A 20,361-nucleotide genomic window follows, 5' to 3' on the forward strand; every position below is an offset into this window, starting at 1 on the left:
TATTGTTGTTATGGTCAAGGTAGCAGACGAACTGAGCAGATGATCGCTCCATCTGGGCCGGTTTGCAGACGTCGGACCATACCATAGAGCAACAGCCAGCGTGAACGTAGAGATACATTTTCGCCGCAGTCAAAATAGTGCGCTGTTCTAGAAAGCCGCTGTAGCTGCTGCTAAAGCTGCAGCCGTTCTCTTGTTTTACTATGGCCGCCGCTGACTTCTCCTTCACTTTCTTGTTGTCCGTCACCAGTTCTGTCTTTGCTCTTCACCGTCAACATAATTCGAATTAGAGTTAAAGCCGTTGCCTCAGCAGCTGTAGCTGCTTCTGCTGCTAAGAAAAAAGGAGAGGAGGGCGTCGATAACGACGACAGGACGGACAACAACAATAGCAGCAGCGATGAATTGCGGCGATCGCTAGTGAGCGATATAGAAAAGTGTCCTGGCTGTTGCTGCCGCCGCTCGTGGTGGTGGTGTGTCCCTGGCGCTTTGTTGCTGCCGCCCGGCGCGAAGCCACATCGTTATTCTTTGTTAGGCATCTATTTGTTGTTGGCCAAAGTGGTGAGCAATCCCTTACCAATGTGCGCGCAGCAGGTAAAGCGGCGAATTAACCGTGTGCCAGAGTAACAGAACGTGCTTGACCAATTTCTGCTTATTTGCTATCGTTCTTCCTTATTGCAATTGCCGTCCCTTAGTAACTGCTGTAACCGTGTTCTTTTTTGTCGTCTACACTAGTTAGTGGCAGCGGTGGGAGTCGTCAATTCATCAACAAATTAGTCAACTGGTTTAAAACAATTCGTTTCTTTTCTGTCACTGCGTGCGTGCGTGTATGTGTATTAAGCAGGGCAAGGTGAAAGTAACACTAGAAAAAAGCCACCGTTTGCAGTTTTTGGCCACCGCTCGTCCGCAAGTTCGATAAAGCAGCGCTTGCCCCTAAAGTGTTTCAAATTAAGGAAAAGTGGGCATTAGGAAAAGAATTGTGTTCGTGGCGATATTGAGATGTCGGCTGGAGAGAACACCGAGCCGCAAAAAGGCCTTCAGAACGGTGACGAAAATGCCACCGCCTCTTCTGGAACTGGCGATTCGGCGGAACAAAAGCTAAAAATTCAAGACCAAGATCACCAAACGCCGTAAGTACAAGAAAAACTTGCCTTCCTCTTTTCATGGACCTTTATGAGCTCTTTAGGTTAGATCCTGCTTTGAAAAGTCATTGTACACAAAGCAATCGCGCGTATATTTATGCACGCTTAAACAGGAAAAATATATCTTTCAACGATCTGCCCACGCTTTAGCTTAGGTCTGCCTTAGCAATACGAACAGCATAGAATCTGGCGAATATTGGTGCAACAGTACCACGATTGAAGCATGAGAGAATTTTCTTACGTACTATGAAGATAGATGATAAAAGCACAAACAGTATACCGTTGCAAGCAAGTTGAATTAGGTCAGGTTCGTGTTATGCTCTGTGCATCTTTCTGTGCATATTGAACGACATGTTAAAAAAAACCATCACAGCTTGTGTTTTTTTGGTAAGCTAAAAGAAGTCGCTCTGCTGAAGTGGTTACTTTGGATGCGTTTTTCTCGTAGTTTAATACACTTCGAGTATCGATTCTACTTTTTGACCGCTATTTCCTTTCCTTTATTCAAAAAGAACATTTTTTAGAGAACAATGTATCAAAAGTACTTAATCGTTTCAAGATCGTTGGTGGACGAAAGCGAATCGCAAAGGATCGCGGTCAATTTAGCTGGTACGTACAACCCGACAAGAAGGGTAAGAGGATAAAACCGTTTAATTTACGATCATGAGCAACTAATCCACTTCAGGCTAGTTACATTTCTACTTCAACTGTGCAGAACTAGGCTTACTTCACATGGCCGGTCAAAATTAAGCCAATGCGTTAAACAAAGTTCCTTCAGGTGATCCTCCTTCTTGCTGATTCTTTGTTGTAATACTTTTGCTGCAACCAAAATGATATACGGCGTTTTTTATTCTCTTGTATTGCAATATTCTTTTATCGCCAGCTAATGTTGATTCCCTGCTTCTCATTTTTATGGTAGCATCTTAAATTCAATGTGAGTTCTAGTATATAATAGACTGTTTCTAACTGATCTGTTCCACTAAATATGTACGGAAATTTGTACGGATAGTACCATGGCACTCTGGAACTACCCTGACATAGTAATTGTTGCGTTCAATTGCGATAAGACATTATATGTCCAATGTATAATTACTAAAAGATTTATACACGCCGGGGTGATTGATGTTTCCCGTGGGCTACGTAGAAGATCAAACGGGAGCATTAAACCAAGGGTGGATTAAATCCTCTATATTATTAAGTGATGACTACCTAGATGTTTCTTTCCATCTTGTAAGTTAAACAAACGAAGATTAATGATGATCGACGGTCATATAAAGAACTTTGCGTATGTTCACAAACCAGTTTAGGTAAGTGATCTTGCCGTTTCGAATCATATTTTACATATGAACTATACGCCAATGATAGCGTCCGAAAATAACCTAAGGGAGACGATTACGGAAATCGTACTTTCTTTTCGTTGTTCGTGTTAATCTCGACTGTTCCATTGGATTTTCATTGGTTAATACATTATTATCATGACAGCATTTTTACAATTAGACCGCTTTGAATGTTTCGTCTGTTTATCCTGCAGCTTCGAAGGAAAACCTCACATGCCATCGTATGCAATAATTGGTTATGAATATTTCAGCTTTGTTTAAATTACGCTTTCAAAGAAAGAAAATTTGTTATATCAATTTAAAATGCTTTAGTTGGTTAGTTTTTCTTTGGAACAGTATTACACAGCGGTAGAGAAGCCTGTTACAGAAGAGCCAGCTGAAGGCCAAGTATAGAAAAAGCTTTTTGTCGCCTGTAGGATCCTGCAGTATCATAAGTGTTTTATGTGTAACAGCTAAAAAAACAAACGCGGACCAGGTAACAGTACGATATGCAAGTAGTGTCCTGTTTCTCGTAATCAAGCAGTTCAATTGTCTGGGCAATGAGCGGCTCAGTCTCAAAATCTACGCGGGTAGTCGCGGATTCGAACTCGAAAGATTTCGCAAACTGAGAGGTATATTATCTTCATATGCAGTGTTTCTAAAGTATATATATATATATATATATATATATATATATATACTTCTAAACAGATTTTAAATATGGTTGAAAACAATGGAATACGATGAGCATGCAATGAAAAAATAATATTCTTTAAAGTTTGCTGTGAATAGAGCAATGTTACGCAAAATTATTGATTCAAGAATTTCAGGCCATATATTTGCATTCTTTATTCTCTCGCTGTTTCACCAAAATATAGCAGATTGAAAAAGTGACCTTATGACGTTGTTGTACGGCAGCGAAAAACTAGACATGGACCGTTCTTTTTTCCATGCTTTCACCCTGATGCTTCATTTGCTGGTCAGTTTCTTTAACTGGTGTTCAGGCAAAGGCATGTCGTGAAAGTGCCGGGAAGATCGGTCGCTACGAAACAAGTATACTAAACAGTGTAGCAATGACAGTGTTAACAACTTAATCTCACAGAAGTTAGTTTTCCTAATTTTCTAATACGAAAACCAATTTTAGGCATGCATTTTTTTATTCTAAGGTTGTCTCATCGGGCCAAGCAAACTTACAGAAAAATATAATCAAAAGCAGCCGTTTTCAAGATGACCCTTCACATATGTATCTGCAAGACAGTGCCCATGGATATGACTTTCTTTGCTTGGTATTGCGTAGTTACAATTTTCTTTGTCCCTTACAGAGCATCAGAGCTGGCTGCCGTAGAAAACCTAAAAAAGACGATGGAACTGCTTCGCATGAACCTCGCAGCGAGCGCAGGACCGGCGAAAAATCTTGCGCAGGTATGGCGTATATATATTGCGTTTTGCTGTAGGCTGTTGTTCATCGCAAAGTATGAATGTTACAAAAGCATGAACTGAAGTTTTGCATTGAGAATTTCGTTCCTAATTTTCGCGGACCAAACTGACCATTACGTGCAGTTACGGAATGAGATCTTACATATATGACTCAAGCATCTTCGTTTATTAAAATATGTAGGAGTAAGTTCACTTTACCTGCGACGGTTTAGATATTATTAGTTTTACTGTAGAAATTATAATTTTGTTGTGCCATATATAATTTATTGTTATGGATAAAATTGAGCTAATATACATGGCCATTTTCCCTGCTGATATGTTTAACAATAAAAGCTTCAATGTTACTTCAAAGCTGAATTCGAAAGCGATGTTGCATATAATATATTCATTGACTACTTCCAGGCCGCTGGAAAGAAATATGAGTTCTGGAGTACTCAACCGGTGCCTAAAATTGACGAGGATATCACCACTAACGAAGCTATCGACAACACTATAACGAAAGAGCAGATTCGCAAAGAACCCTACAGTTTACCTGAACAAGTTGCGTAGAACTTTTTCAAGTTATATTGGATTCTATTCTTATCTTTTTTTCGTCATTACGCCTATGTTCCATTGATTAAATTATTTACTTCTACGTATGTATAAAAGTCAACAATGTGTCATTAAACAATAGTGTGTCAATAAACAATAATTGACAACGAGGTCCTTTTTCTAAAAAAACTTATTTGTTATAATATATTTGATTAGCGGATAAACAACGAGATCTCTGTCAAAGTGTAAAATAGAACGAATCCGTAGGCACAATATTTGTAAGGAAAATTATTAATTTCTCTGTTTCAAATTTCAGTTTATTTGGTGTACGGTAGATCTGGAAGATGATGCGCAGTTAAAGGAGCTCTACCAACTATTAAATGAAAACTATGTTGAAGATGATGATAACATGTTCCGGTTTGACTACGCCCCAGAGTTCCTGAAATGGGCACTTATGCCTCCGGGTTGGTTACCCCAATGGCACGTAGGGGTGCGTGTTGCAAAAAGCGGCAAACTTGGTCAGTTGTTAAACGATAAAACCGATTACTTTATATTAAGTAATATAACAAGTAGATACTTACTTGTTTGCGATGTAGTCGTCGCTGCCGGACCGAACGAATTTTGGATGTATACGTTGTGTAATTATGCATAATGGCTACAATGATTACTATAAAAAAATCATAATAAAAGCAGTAGGAGTAACAACTGTGTTATAAATCAAATGCGCTGATTTATTCGAATAATTTATTTGCTGTTGTGTTTACAGTGGGATTTATCTCGGCGGTACCTGCACATGTCCGAGTATACGACAAGCCCGTCCGTATGTCCGAAGTGAACTTCCTCTGCGTGCATAAAAAGATGCGATCAAAGCGCGTAGCGCCTGTACTAATTCGCGAAATCACGCGACGTTGTAATATTGAAGGCATTTTTCAAGCGGCCTACACGGCGGGCGTAGTCTTGCCCAAACCCGTTGGAGTTTGCCGGCAAGTTTTCGCACCTTCATTCGCATATGCTATGCAAGAGTACTGAATTGTGCAGGACCCTTTGACAGATCAATAGTAGCGAAGCATCCACTTAGTAGTTCTATAAGGTCGAAGTATTACCTTTGTCCAATAGCTATCGTTTTCTCAGTAATCCATTAGATGAGGTGAAATTCTCGTGAATTCTCCAAGAGTAAAAGAAACAAACAAAACAGAAATGTTGTGAATGTTAAAAGGCTGGCGTATATGCATGTGGTACAGAATAATGTGCAATTATGAATGTTTTATTTTTGATGTCAAGTTAACGTTCGTTGGTACAATTGTTAGGTACTGGCATCGGTCGCTCAATCCGAGGAAGCTGATCGAGGTCAAATTTTCCCACCTGACTCGCAACATGACTATGCAACGCACCCTGAAATTACACAAACTGCCGGAGCAACCGAAGATCGCGGGTTTCCGGGCATTCAATCCAACTAGCGATGGAAAGCAGGCATTTTCGTTGCTTAGTAACTACCTAAAGAAGTTCCAACTGGCACCACAGTTTACACTCGAGGAGTTTCTACATTGGTTTACTCCTCGGGATGGTGTCGTTGAGAGCTACGTTGTTGCCGATCGTTCAGACAAAGTGAAAGATTTTGTCTCATTCTACTCGCTCCCTTCGTCAATTATGCATCATCCGTTTCATAAAACCCTTCAAGCCGCCTACACATTCTACGCCGTCGCCAACTCAGTAACGCTCTGCGAGCTCATGTACGACGCACTTGTCGTTGCCAAAAACGTAAGTATTCTGGTTAAATAAATAAAGAGTTGCAAATTTGTTCATGCTTGTTTACCTTTCTAAGTTATTTTGACCATCTGATGACCATCGCAACAGACGTGATATTTTTGTTATATGTCATAATTATTGAAAATATGAATTTCATGTACATTTCCTTTGTGTAGGCCTAAATTAGTATAAGAGAGACTTCAATAATACTACTCTATTTTTCGCCAGCGTGGGTATGACGTTTTTAATGCCTTGGATTTGATGGACAATAAGGAGTTTCTGGAAGAATTGAAGTTTGGAATTGGGGACGGGAACCTCCAGTACTATCTTTACAATTGGAGATGTCCTGCGCTCGAGCCGGAAAAAGTGAGTCTGCGTCCGAGAGAATAGCCTCTAAAGGATATTGCTTTGATTTACTTGATTTACACGAAAAGGCACGTCGTAGTTACCACGTTCAGAAATCTGATCATTGGGTTTATACAGCTTTTATGTGCTGAGACAAGATAATTGGCTTAAGAGGGTTTACAAGAAAGTCTGAAACAACTGAAACAGAAATGTGCGTTCCATTTAAAATTAAAAAGGGTCTGGTTTTTCGAAAATCGAGAAAAACTTAAACATTTGTTTGGAACTATGAGTTCGTATACGTGTTCACAAGTTTATTACTATTCCAATCTAACAGCTTATTATCTACTTTGCGTTATTTGAGTGATTTCAGATTGGTTTGGTCCTTCAATGACCCGCTTTGTTGCTTGTGTTTTCAAAACTGCCCTGGTAACGTGGGCAAAAGACGGAACCAATGCGTTGCCATATCGGAGCCAGGGTTAGATGAAACACGACACGAATATTTGAAATGCACACATCCGCACACAGAAGTCTATAGCCTATCGCCATCGAGGATAGAGGTCTGCATCGGCGGGCCATGGGGGTTTGGTTAATGACTGGATTTTTAAGGAAGTTGAGTATGAAATCGCTCCTGTTCGTCTATAACTTCAATTGCTGAATATCGCACCTGTTCCACATGCTGGGATCGACCGAAAGGACCCTGATATAGTATAGGAACAAAAAGAGAAAGTTTAAGAAAATGAAGTGAAGAAAATCAGCTGAAGTGATTCTAGTGATGATCAACATGGTAAAAATGATGAGTAAAGGCAACATTATTCTTTGTTTAAATTTGATCATCGGTTGTCTACAATTTTTCTACATTATTAAGGTGATTAAGAAAGAAACGATTTTGAGACAGATATATATACAAAATAGATTATAGGGTGAGAAAACAAATGAATACTATGAATTGAGACTCTTATTAAATAAAGAAAGTTTAAGGAAAATAACCCAGCGTATGTTTCCTATGCCTTATGCCTATCTATTTTATTACTTATGATAAGGAATAAAATAGATAGGCATATTGCATTCCGCATGGATATCTGTCATGTGTTTAGATCATGAGCAAGACGACCTGCAAACTGGACGGCCTATAAGTTCTTTAGGACAACTGAATTTAAGTGACCGTTTCTAAGCTCGTATAGTCGCTTTCCAGGAGTTCTGTGTATAAAAAAACAACTTTGATATTTGTTCAGATTAAAGATTTTTAGAAATTTTTGGTTTGTTCGGTGTACTTACTCAAATCCGTTGAAAAATTAATTCCGACGTTGTTGTAGGTAAGAAATATTATCATTTGCGTACCTCTTCCTTGAACTTTTTTTCCTTTGAAATATTTCTTTTCCTTGAAAATATTTTCCATCTCGTTATAATAGGAAACAAATGGAATAATGGTATGTACGGCCTTCGAGTTTTTACGTTTGATACTGCTGTTAAGCATATTTTCAGAGTCCTACTGGTTTCCAGCGACGCTACGCCCAATTTCCAACCACTGCACCGTGGCCGGGGCCAACAGTCGTAGGCCGCAAAGCTGTCAGTAAAAACCTACCCGCTCTCGTTAGTAGTAAGCTACATGGAGCGATTTATACTTAGCGTTTCTTACTCTCCAATTCCTGATTGAAATCATAGCAAGAAGTCGAAATAACGGATCGGACAAGCAAAACTTCCATTTGTTTTAATATGGTTTGTATCAAAGAATCAATAAATTTGTATTCGGAGCACGCATTGTTGTTATTTGATTCATTCCGTATCTAATCGAGATCCATGCAATGAACAGTGCGAAGAAAGAAAACACTTTTGACAAAAATAAATGCTTTTGCCATGGCCCTCGATGCAGTCGAATTTATCCTTATCGAAAAAATGTGTTTTGTACAAAACCTTAAAGCAGTATATAAGCCCCCGAGCCGCCTGACGACAAACGATATTGAATTTTTCTAAAGCTCAGCATGAACTTTTGAGTATGGTATCTGACCACTTAAGAATTACGTGAATTAACGAGCGTTACTGGACACACAAATTCTATAAAAGAAATCCTGTCCTGAGTTTGCCCCGTCCGGAGTCAACAAGCTTCAAGAAGAATTTTATGTATGTTCGGGGCATCCTTAATATACTTTTCTTGGATCGTTGTATTAGGTTGGATATCAGAATATATCTTTTTATAGCCTTTCGTGAAACCCAGTAGCCCTTGATTCGGGTCACTTTTGGTTGAAGGTTGTTATAACCTACCACTAAAGTGCACTCGTATAGCATTCAAATCTTCGATAAGCTTAATAAACATTCAGAATTCACTAACACATTTTTGTCTAATACCAAGCACTTTCGAACGTTGTCTCTAGAGTGCACTGTATCGACAAAATCGTATCGAAAAGAGGCTAACAAAACGCAAGTAGGGCAATCAGATAGGAATGCGAAAATATATGTGCCTCGAACAAAACGAAATATTACGAATGATGATGCGTCGCTTCGTCTATTATTGCAATAAAAGCGGTAACTTTACCAATCATTTTAATAAACATAATCTAAATTATTTACTACACGAAGCTGTTATACTAGTTGTATTAAAATATATTCACTTTTTCAAACAAATTAGACTTTGGACATATTTTTATTTATCTTTTAAACTACCGTTTGTTCGCTTTGCGCGTCCACGTTTTCGATGGCTTACAAAACAGACAGAGTACAGTTTTCTTTCATAAAAGCAATGTGTGTGCTTGATCAAATACAACAGCAAGTTAAGCAAGGCACATTGTTAATTATGAGCTTACTGATTCTCCACAAGTATTTGGCGGTAATCGAATTCTTTTTATCCACTTTACGAGCCCTTGAAATAAGGACCTGATGAAATATGACCTTTCGAGGGTCGGCGATGGATGATCCATCGAGATAAGAATAGTTATTTTACTATGATAAATTAATTGCTGGTTTTTTCTACTAAGCAAAAGAAGCGTTCAAAACATTCTGCACTCAGTTGAGTTTTTAGATTACGCAAGTCCATTGGTTTCAATGAAACCCTAAAGGCAGCGCCCCGACCATTTGCAATGACATGTCCATATATACTGTCAAAAAACAATCACTTTGGCAAGATATAATTTACTTAACCACCAAAGGTTCCTACGAAATATATGTAATTTTGTCATAAGGTTTTGACTGCCAAATCATAGTCTTACTGAAACCTTTACATCAACGAAGAAACCGGCATCAAAACGACGGACCTCAGTCACATGTCAGTTTGTTACGTCTGTTTCAAGGTAACATATGTCAACATTCATCTAAAAAACGAAAAAAAATAGACAGCAGATTAAAATATAAGCAGTATATAGCAATTATTGCAGTGATGAAATAGGACCTAAGACCCAAGTTTAAAAAGGGTTTTGTACCCTGTTTTGATGTCGGCCCCAGTATCGCACAAACGATTCCGTGGATTGGAATATCGAAGTTAAATTTATTTTATATAATAAATATACTTTTAGTCGACTACCGAAAATGCTAGTAAAAGCGAAATCCGAAAAAAATACACCTATCTTAAGTTTATCCGCTTATTAGTTTCTTCCTGTCAACTTTATTCTTCACCCTCGAACGAATAACTTTTTTTATGTACTCACCATCAACTTATTTTTTTTTAACGAATGGCGTCAGATCGCACATTAATCAATCAAGTCACCTTATTATTAATTTATAATCTAACTAAAGTTTACAATAGTGTTTCTTATATACAATTAACAGGAGACGAGCTTACCCTCTCACACGCACGTTTCCGACTCACTGCCTCTCCTCTCTCTCTCTGTCACTTTTACGAGTTTTTCAAACTCTCACCCATGCAAATCCATTATCGCCTATTCACAGTATTCCTTCCATTCAGACACGATTTGCAGCATTCCGTTAACTCCAACGCCCTAAGTCAGTAAATCACTTGTGTGCTCACTGGACTGTTGTGTTAAGTGTTGTAATAACTGTACAAGTATATAGTGCCAGAGGCCGGTTGTGGGGCTTTTAAATGTGAAATCGGAGACACATGATCCTTTAAATTTTGATGTTACGCATAATCTTTTTGTATACATATCTAAGATTTTAAGAATACCAGGTTCAACGTGAACAAACGGTAAAACTAATCTTTGCACAAAAACCGCATACACACAGGCAAGTATAATAGCAATCATTGGCTTTTCTTTTATGTGCGTCAATCAATCGTTGTTAACTTCAAGTTTTTTTTGTCGAGGGCAGTTGTTTCCATTTTTTTATTTCAATAGCTGATTCATTTCACCGTTGATATGATACTGTATAAACCTGAAAGAATAATCAGATTCCTTGTCTCTCTCCCTTTTATATTAATAGTAATGCTGCTTGATGGTAATCGGTAACAGCAGTGGCGTGCTTGTTTGATCGTGTTTCGTTGGGCTTGCCTACAGAATTTTCGCAATTTTATGTTACCTTGAAAACTTAATTTTGCCAATTTTTTTCGCCAGTTCTTAATAATAACAACAATAATCATGGCGTATATACTCTATAATATGTTGAGTATATTGATAATCTTCATCGATTACTTACTGACCCTATATTGGTTTTAACGTGACTAATCCAATACAGTTATGGGCTGCATTCAGAGAATCACATACTTCGTTTGCGCACGCGGGTACCATTTACAACTTGTTGTTAATTTCATTGGATAAATTCTCCTTGAAACCATCTTTTTTTGAACGAAAGTGGCTTGCTGGTTTCGAAAGTTCGTTTCATATCGTATCTTCAACATTACATGGATTCATTAGGTTTCTAGATGACGCTTTGATGTACAGTAAATACACCTAGTTTCCAGTTTCTGTATGTCCCGTCCACTGACAACATTCATTTACCAACAACATTATTATAAATTCTGTTCTTGGCTTTATTTGCCACCAGATTGGCCACCGGCAGACGCTGGGCCGTCCAGAATAGACCCTCGGGAGCCATTTACAGTTGTTAAGCTTGCTGACGTTCCTGTGATGATAGTCGCATGTAGCTGTTGCTGCTGTTTGCTTGAAAAGAAATGTTTCGGTGCAAATAACTGCAACCGACGAGCACTCGTATATAGCTCGGACGATGAAACTAGGCCAAATTCGAGCAAATTTGCTAAATGCAGCAGCAAGTTCCTGTAAAGATGTTGCGCCATTATGGCAGCACCATGTTTCTCTATAAAGGTAGCGACGGCATGGGGTACGTGGCAGTCCGCCACGGTGCCCATTCGCATGACATGAAGATTCCACATTTTCATGAGAAGCTTCTCACCATCATTCACGTCAGTGAACTCGTCCAGCATACGCTGAGTTTTTTCACGCAGCCATGGTGGATCATTTTCCCTCTCGCTATCATAATCGAACTCCTCGGGCTTAATCGGCATACACGTGTGCGAATGGAAGTATGCGCGATTGTGACCAACCGTAGCGCCCATTTTTAGCCCGCCACCGCTTAGACCTAGACCGAGCTCTTCTTGGTAGTCTTGTAGAAACTCGGACAACGTCGGAAGAGGTCGTTGTGGGCGGCACACCATGAAGTACGTGATAGGTGTACGCCGTAGTGGAAATTGAGATCCGCCATTTGGTCCACGTCTTACCAATCGTTGCGGGTTACCCATGTAGCTTCCGTCGTATGCGTCGTTTACTGACACATCGATCTTGGCACCTCCCCGATATGGCGTATAGTTGAAATTGAACCGCGAGTGACAAAGCTTCAAGTGCTTGAGTAGTGAGTAGAGTCTACGACAGTCGACATAGCACCATGGGCAACGCAGATCTCCTCGCGCCTCGGTGATTTGCCGGCTATTGCTTTGAAAGATGAATTGGTAATATACGTGCGTTTGCCGACGCTCCTGAACGACAGGTGATTGAGCCACCGTTTCCTTTTTGACCTCTCGTCGATCCTTTGAGGGTTGGCATTGTTTACGTATGTCATCATTTCCCCACGATAGATTCAATTCAAGGGATGGAATCTCGTGAGGAAGTGCCTTTAAGGCGGTGTTAGCCGGCACTGTGACCCAGTGTGTGGAAGTAATATTCTGAGGGACATGCTCTCGTAGTAAAATTTTATAATCGCCCTCAGCTAGTTGGCACTGCCCCGTCTCATCGTAAATCACTAATTCTCCGGTAAGTGTTAACATGACACAGCTTCTTTTTGGGGTGCTTTCCAGCGAACTTTCAGTGTCGGTGGCTTCCGAATCAGACTGGTCATCTGAGTCGATCGAATTCTTGCCCGTGTGCGTCTTGTTTAAAAGGCTATTTTGTGGTTGACGAAGAGATAGCACAAACAATAATGTAAATACACAGCGCTTCGACGGGTCTTGAAGCGGGTGAAATGCTTCTTCGGGAATAGTGACTTCGCCAGATGCTGCGGACTGGTTTCGGCGTACGATACAGGAGTGCGTGAAAACCTGGACACAGAAAATTGTTTCACAAAATGTGTTAAACATATGAAACGACAGACAACTACCTAGCGACGTTTTAGTGTTAACGCGCTTTCTGACTTCACAAGTTCGTTATAGTAGTTTTCTAGGTTATGATAGGAAAATTTTAATTTTATTTTGGCTTTTCTCTTGTTTGAATGTATCTTAGTGGTAAAATAGTTATGAGAGCTAGCCGTTAAGTTTATCAGGGGTGTTTTATTCAACTAGAGTTTGCCCCGCACCAAAGACCAAAAATTGTTAGGGTACTTGAAAGAAAATTTCGAATGTCTGGAATGTAATTCTTGTGGTGCTTTACAAAACGAAAGCTTCCAATGACTTTTAAATAAAACACAACTGCAACAAACTCCGCGACATTTCTGCATATGTATCATAGCCAATGGAGTTGTTATAGGACGCTAAATAAATAGTAGGGCCAATCCCTTAGCTGGCGAATGGATATTTGACAACCTATAAAAGCAATATTTTTTATTTTGTTGGATACTTTAGATACTTGCCGGGCCAGCTTTTGATTTTAAAGATACACTTTTGAGCTCAGCTAATTAACCTTGAAAAGAATAAACAACACTTATTACCTTTGCTACATGGCCTGTCTTCGAGTTATTTGCTTTGACCACTGCCATGTTAAGTTCAACACTATCCTGAATTGCTGATCCATCGCGGACGCCTCCCAATTGAAGTCGAAGAGGTCCAAGGGTGGGCAATTTCCGTTGTAACGCTCGGTCTAGTAAAGTATCTACTCGAAATTGCTCCCTCTTCTCTCGAGCGGACATCGGGCTCTGAGCACCAGAACCTTGCGTTGGCATTGACGGGCTTTTCGGCATGTAAGTTAAACTCCGTTGTAAGAAGAGTGGCTGGAAAAATAGCGATAACACACTTAGGACAACCGTAAAATAACACATACATATGTTTTCCTAGATAAATAACTGACACCGTTTAAAACAATACTTCCAATTTCCTATGCTTCGATTGCTTTTATACCATGAAAAAAAGTTTAAGATGTATCGGATGTATATTTAAAGTTACAAAATACTTCTTAAGACATTTTCGTTGTTTGAACGCCTGATCGCATCCGTTTTATGAGTGTTCAACATTCAGAAACATAGTAGTGTTAAGGAGGCAGGTTGAATGCAGATTTTAAGCAGACAGTCTTCGGGCAGTTGATAGGACAGATGAAGGGTCCACTCACGTGTCAGCAACTTTTATTAGATTACACAGAGTGGCGTGTTAAAATTAGGAAAATCTTCAGTGAGCTGCTTACAGTGACACGCATATTCTGCAGGTCATGCAAACAGAGCATTTATCCATTACTCTTGGTACCAGAAAAAAGCCGCTTTTTTTCTGAAACAAGACAACGAGCTCATCATATAATTCCTAACGGTTAGCTATTTTAAAACAATCTGCGCTTTTTTGCACTTTCTGAACTGCCAATGCATGTTCTTACTTTTGGTTCAAAACTTTATTCCGCTAGAATTTTTTTGTTTGTAGCGTATCTGAGAAAACTTCACATCTTCTCATATTGTTTGACGCACGGGTACTATAAAGAAGAGAGTTATTTGCGGATTAAGCAAGGAGGAGGAGGGGAGAAGGAAGGAAGGCTAGTTAGTGGTCTAGGTCCCGATATGAAGCTGTAATCGCGGAGGACGGTGGGTGCGTCAAACAAACGTCAACAACACTTGTCCCACATACAAAAATTTTGGGTTTTTGTTTACGTCTAGTTTTAGAAACAATGCGTGAGAGAGATCCTCGATTTGGACGCGCCATTCAGTGTATGTTCCCACATTTGTGAGGTTTTTGCCCCCGGTACGCATTATCTGCATTGCGCCAACCCGAACTCTATTACAGTATATCGGCACGCTAGAACGTTTATCGTATGTACTTTGGGCATTCTATTTGCTGGCACACTTTAAATTGACTTAACGCGGTAGTTACCGAGAATTTGCATAAATTGTGCTTAACTAGGTAACTTGATCACCACACGACCCATCGTGGATTCAACAACTGTTTAGCATTCGTAAGACCCCTTTTTGAATGAAGGCGTCTGTTCTATTAGTTAAAATACGATTCTTCCATTGTAAACGGGCTTTTCTACGCTAAAATATCCACTTTACTTTTTTATATGACAAATAGGTTACTCAAATGCTTCTGTAATACATATATAGTGTTTTTCCGTCTTTTCTGGCACATTTTGTATATCCAACCTCTACTGAGAGATCTATTTTTTTAAATACAAAGGAGAATAAGTCAACATATTATAATTAAATGATTAGTATTACTCCCCATATTTCCCTTATTTGTAACGCGTGCTGTGACAAATCATGTTTGTTTGCTTTAATAATATATACTTGGTTAATCCTCGTCACACTTAACGCAGCTGCTAATTAACCCAGTGCAATACGCTCCTCGTCAACTTACACCGGTGATTATAAACGTAGGTTAGCTTCTTTTAAGACCAGTAAAGATATATCAACATTACATGGATAAACAATTGACAGACGGAATGTAGAATATCGTGATACGTTCTGTACCGTCGTCATATACTTTTAATGTACGATTTTATAAGAAAATACGTAAACCATAACCAAGCCTGGTCAGCAGCTAAATTTACCGCCTCGTGGCTTTCATCAAGGACGAACTATTCCGAGAAACACGTCCTTGTCTGTTGCCAACATTCAGCTCTGCGCGATAGTTGTTAAATGATCAGCAGGAACATACTAGTGGCGTGTACCCAATTCGCCCAGATGAAGCTCTGCTTCTTACCGAGGCGTTGAAGCGGCTAGTATAACGCCACTACTGTGATAACTACTGCTACTACTTCTAGCTAACTATAGTCAAACGTACAATAACGCGACCAACATCCCCATCACGGCAAGCACATCGAAAAGGACAACTTAGCAAACGCAGCACCGACTTCGTGGCTGATTCTGCTGGGAGAAGCACAACCAGCAGGGGCGCCTTAATGACAACAGTCGAAAGTAAAGAAATAGACGGACGAAGAAAAAATAAGAAAACGGTGTTATCTCTTGTCGTTAGTTATCATCGTTGGGACGATGTCAGAAAATTCGTGTCAAAAAATTGTTTTTTTTCTCAGTAATTATAAACGTTAAAATATATGCATTTTTATTGTAGGTATGAGTTCTGTGTTTTTTTCTGTAAAGACTGTGAACTCAAATATCGAAAAATACCAGTAATAGTAGAATGTCAAATCCAGTGCCACTCAACCCAACTGGAATTATCATTCTCGAAACGGCTGACCAGTGCAAACATGGTTTAATAAGAATAAATTCCCGATTAACTGATGAATGGCAACTGATCGAACCCAAGCACGAAATCACCCATATGTGCATTACTTCAAGATTCACAACACAAATCAGAAGCACAACATCGTACACGGTTATAGAGCCGGTACTGAAGAGGGCGCAGTGGCTACTTCCTGCTCTATTTGTTCAAACGGAAAAATTTTTAAAAGGATGCCAAGCAAACATTGGTGTCAAGTTTATTGTTGAATTAAATTGATATGATCAATTAGTACAACACGCGTTAATAAAACCAGTAGCAAAAAATACGCCATAAACTTCTTAGAACACAAACCCATTTGCTATATGCTCTTTTCGGCTACTGTTTTTCTGTGGCGCGCACTATATAACGTCTCGTTTTGTATTGATATGAACTGTGCGCCCAAAAACGACCGATGTTCGTTGACCCTTTACGTTCTTCCGCGCGTTCTGACCTTTGAATTCTGTTTGTCGGTCGCCATACCATTTTTTATTCTGGCTGGAGATGCCACCACATAGAACGTATACAAACGGATCATGAACACAGACCGTTGCGGCCGTTTCTCCCAAACATTTTTTCGTCAGGCTTTTTTGTCTTCGGTAATTTTGAATGTACCGTATAGAATGCAGACTGTATCCGTTAGGGCGTTGTGCTACTACGCCAATGCTGATTTCATAAGACAAGATATTCGAAGCAATGTCTTGCTTATAGGTAGGTGCTTCATTTAATATCATCTTACAAGGATAGAGGACTGGAGCGAGCATTAAGTTTCGCATGAAACGATTCGATTTAACGTGTGTTAGCATTTGCGAACAGTAGAATTATATACACCTATAGTTATAAAATACGTAAGAAAATAATTGTTCTTGATAACTACGATAGGCAATATTATTCCAATAATATTAATCCATTATGATCAAGTACTTACCAACACCATGTGCCGCGTTCGAAGGTATCTGTAGATCTGCGTTGGCTCTGAAATACATTATATTTCAACTCCATGTCAGAGAAAACATCATACAAATACATAATATCATAAGAGATCTCAGGGTTATTAAAAACAATGAAAAACTTTTCTATATCGCCATTCCACACAAATGCACACACTTTACTGTCACCACTCCCAACCTGAGGCAACTACACCCCTCACGTTCGAAACCAGGGACTTAGCCGTGAGCGTGCTTAGTTTGTCACCATGCTTTGTTCGAATACACAAAGCATAACGTCCATATTTCTTCTTGGCTTTTAAGGTTAGTTAGAACAAAGTTGTCATTCTGATTATTCTTTTTTAGCCTGTTGCGTCTATCTACTACGTCAATTCTATTTATCTACGTTGTATGACCGAGCAAAGAGCTGTTGTATAAGGGGCTGATGGATAAACGACTCACTTTCAAATGCCTGTAGAAATAGCTGATGCTCTGTAAGTTGTTCCGCTGGAACTTTTCTTCCATTAGATGCATTGCTGCTGCTACAGCCACTAGTGTTATTATTACTATTATTATTATTCGTCTCAGCAGCAGCAGTGACGGGTGTAGTTCCAGCTCCGACGGAGGTTCCAGTGTTGTTGCCGCTGCTGCTGCTGCTGCTGTTGACGGGGGTGATGGAGGAGGCAGTTGTTGTAGTGGCGCCGGTGGTAGTAGTGGTAAAATTAGAGGTAGACGCGCGTTCCACCGGCCGCGCCCCCCCAGATCGTCCATCCGATTTCCTCGGCGCCATAACAAGTCACTCCAAGTGTGCGCCAAGTCTCAACGGATTGGCAGCACACGAACGAAGCAACTCACAGAATACGGACGTTCACAAGCGCACGCAGATAGACAGCGAGGAAAAATCCACCGATTTGCACAGCGGTGATAATGCTGCATCAATTTTCTACACTAGAACAGATCTGCCCATGTGCCGCTTCCCTATCTACTCCATACCATACCAGCACTTGCGGAACATAACAGCAACTGTTCGGAGGCAACACCGCCAAGAGCAGCAGCAGCAGCAGCAGCAGCTGCTGCTCTCGCTGTCAGCAAGCAGCAGCCGCAACAGTGGGAGTACAGTTTTCACTCCTCACACGACGGTTATCTACTGCTCCCTTGTGAGCAAGTTATGAAACTTTACTGCTGCTGTTGCTCCGTTGTTGTCGTTATTAGTATTGCGGCACGGAATCGCTACATCGTGTGCGGAACTAACTGGGTTCACTGCTCGTTGATTCACTCCAACTACAGTTGTGCTATGAAGCACGGCGATAGACGACAGATCGATGAATAACTGGCCAGGACGAATAGTGCGAGTGAACCAGGGGACAGAGTTAAATAATCAGCATGCACACACATACACAAGGGAAAAATGGCTCATACAACGCTCTCGACAGGGACTCAGATAAGGGACAGCACACTAAGTGAGACAAATCAACGGAAACGACGGTGACGGCGGCAGCGGCGGAGGCGGCCAATGGCAAAACGATTGGCCGCGGCGACCGTGATCGCACGCTGCAGCACCTCAACCAACTCTGTACTACTGCCCCTGCGCCTCGCACAAGTCAAACTGCTGCTGCTGCTGCAGGCAGGTGTGCCGTCGCCGCACAAGTAGCAGGAGCACAGCACGAATCACAGCAGCACCGCCGCACTGCGTGCTGTTAGCAGCCAGCGGCGCCAGCAGAGTTAGCAGACGACAGCACCATTGACAACAAGAAAGGCCGAAGCGAATGTAGCGCGGATCAACCAGGCGAAAAGCAACGGAAGCCAATCTATCCGTCACCACTACCTTTCGAACTATCGAACTATTGCAAACAATTAACAACAGACATGGCAGCTGGTGCGGCAGCAAGAACCGATAGAAAAAAAAGTAGCGAGCGGCCCAGTGGAACGCGAATCTGCACCGCGTTAAGAAAGCAATTATGGCGCCAGCAGCAACAACGGCATCTTTCACTCTCGCCCTCTCTCGCGTCCAACTTATTCGTACGAATCCTTTATGATTAGCAGCATTCCATACAGCTGCGCTCCGCCTGCAGCTTCAACGACTCAGGCTGTGCGAGCGGTGAAGAGCAATTCAAACGGAGTCAAGGTTTGGCAGTTACCTAGGAAAGAAGTCACTGGCTGAAGTGGGTTAGGCAAGTGATCATACAGCAGCTAGACGACGACCGCCACATCAGTGAGGGACATGTAGGGTGGAATGGAAGAGAGGGATCTGCGTTAATGACGACGACAACAACAACAGCCATTAAAGTGATGGTAGATAGAGCTGTACTCAATTTGGCCCTTAAATATCCGTTTTTATGTCTCAGAAGAATATGAGTCTATGGCAATTTGCTCTCCTACTTCGTAAATATTGACGAGGTCCCATTAGAGCTACTGGCCAAAAAAGGGAGAGCTGGAGAATAGAAACCATCTATGTTCTTGAAAACTTGATTGATGAGGGTGAGAGGTCTATTTTCTATTTCGCTATACAAAGTGTGTACAGCAAAGGGCACGTCGCACGGCGTAAAAGACTAAGATCTCAGTAACATTCAGAAGAAACTATAACTATACCTTACAGAGCATTGCGTAAAACGAATTTTAAATTGTAGATAGAGCGACTATGCCCTCGATGGGAGCGAAGGGGAGAAGTAAAAGCAGCAACACAGTGTGGGCTTAATCCGCTGACTTGACAGACATCAGAAGGAAGTTGCTCGTGCAGAGCCTCTCAAAATCTACCAGGTGCCCTATTTTCTATTTGCCAAGAAAATCGTCGGGATTAGGGAACCGTGAGTCAAAAATATCTTTGCTGGCTGAAGCCCTTGGATTTATATTAGCGACAAAATGTTTAAGAAGGCAAAACGGGCACAATACCTGTTGTCTACCGTTATAACTTCACTTGTACTGAATTTATGAAAGCCGTGCTCAGAATTGTAAGTTACTTATGATAACACAAAGAAAGAAGTGGATTTAATAGTAGTTCAATGCATCCGTTCATAAAGTGCGAAATGCATGTGATGTAATTGAGGGACCATCATCGATATAATTCAATTGCCATGAAAGACCGAGGCTTTGCAATTTTCTGAGCATAATTTAATCAGAAGCAGGAAATGAAAAAAAAAACGAAAAAAGGAAAGCTCAAATTATGTTATAACTTACGTTTATACTACCGCGTT

General features: G+C 40.5%; 2 protein-coding genes across 8 annotated transcripts; one reads left to right on the forward strand and one right to left on the reverse strand.

The window, feature by feature from the left end:
* The first annotated feature begins 374 nt into the window (after positions 1-374).
* On the forward strand, positions 375-7,494 carry Nmt (N-myristoyl transferase). 7 transcript variants are annotated; one of them, XM_086981208.1, is made up of 9 exons: positions 375-588; positions 836-1,124; positions 3,772-3,871; positions 4,289-4,426; positions 4,734-4,935; positions 5,184-5,400; positions 5,725-6,175; positions 6,392-6,529; positions 6,879-7,494. In XM_086981208.1, exons 2-9 carry the CDS (start codon positions 994-996, stop codon positions 6,897-6,899), a joined length of 1,398 nt encoding a protein of 465 aa, XP_086837334.1. In that variant the 5' UTR covers positions 375-588; positions 836-993; the 3' UTR covers positions 6,900-7,494. The 7 variants fall into 7 exon arrangements, with proteins under 7 accessions (XP_086837334.1, XP_022649437.1, XP_022649438.1 ...); XM_022793702.2 differs by having other exon boundaries at positions 839-1,124; XM_022793703.2 differs by having other exon boundaries at positions 375-555.
* Positions 7,495-10,063: 2,569 nt separating this feature from the next.
* LOC111245877 (polycomb protein suz12-A-like) lies at positions 10,064-19,379 on the reverse strand. Its single transcript, XM_022794800.2, has 4 exons — positions 17,633-19,379; positions 17,173-17,219; positions 13,544-13,822; positions 10,064-12,938 (listed from the first exon to the last, which is right to left on the reverse strand). The coding sequence occupies exons 1-4, from the start codon at positions 17,958-17,960 to the stop codon at positions 11,421-11,423; spliced, it is 2,172 nt and encodes a 723-aa protein (XP_022650535.1). The 5' UTR covers positions 17,961-19,379; the 3' UTR covers positions 10,064-11,420.
* Positions 19,380-20,361: the final 982 nt, after the last annotated feature.

Source organism: Varroa destructor, unplaced genomic scaffold, assembly GCF_002443255.2.
Source record: "Varroa destructor unplaced genomic scaffold, Vdes_3.0 BEIS01000002.1, whole genome shotgun sequence".
NCBI classification, from domain to species: Eukaryota; Metazoa; Arthropoda; class Arachnida; order Mesostigmata; family Varroidae; genus Varroa; species Varroa destructor.

Excerpts from the sequence above, each read along its gene's own strand:
- Nmt (XM_022793700.2), top strand. The coding sequence starts at position 994 with ATGTCGGCTGGAGAGAACACCGAGCCGCAAAAAGGCCTTCAGAACGGT. Across the intron at positions 3,872-4,288 it reads CGGCGAAAAATCTTGCGCAG|GCCGCTGGAAAGAAATATGA; the intron begins GTATGGCGTATA and ends GACTACTTCCAG. Across the intron at positions 6,530-6,878 it reads CTGCGCTCGAGCCGGAAAAA|ATTGGTTTGGTCCTTCAATG; the intron begins GTGAGTCTGCGT and ends GAGTGATTTCAG.
- LOC111245877 (XM_022794800.2), bottom strand. The coding sequence starts at position 17,960 with ATGGCGCCGAGGAAATCGGATGGACGATCTGGGGGGGCGCGGCCGGTG. Across the intron at positions 13,823-17,172 it reads GAACGCGGCACATGGTGTTG|CCACTCTTCTTACAACGGAG; the intron begins GTAAGTACTTGA and ends CTATTTTTCCAG. Across the intron at positions 12,939-13,543 it reads AGACAGGCCATGTAGCAAAG|GTTTTCACGCACTCCTGTAT; the intron begins GTAATAAGTGTT and ends TTCTGTGTCCAG.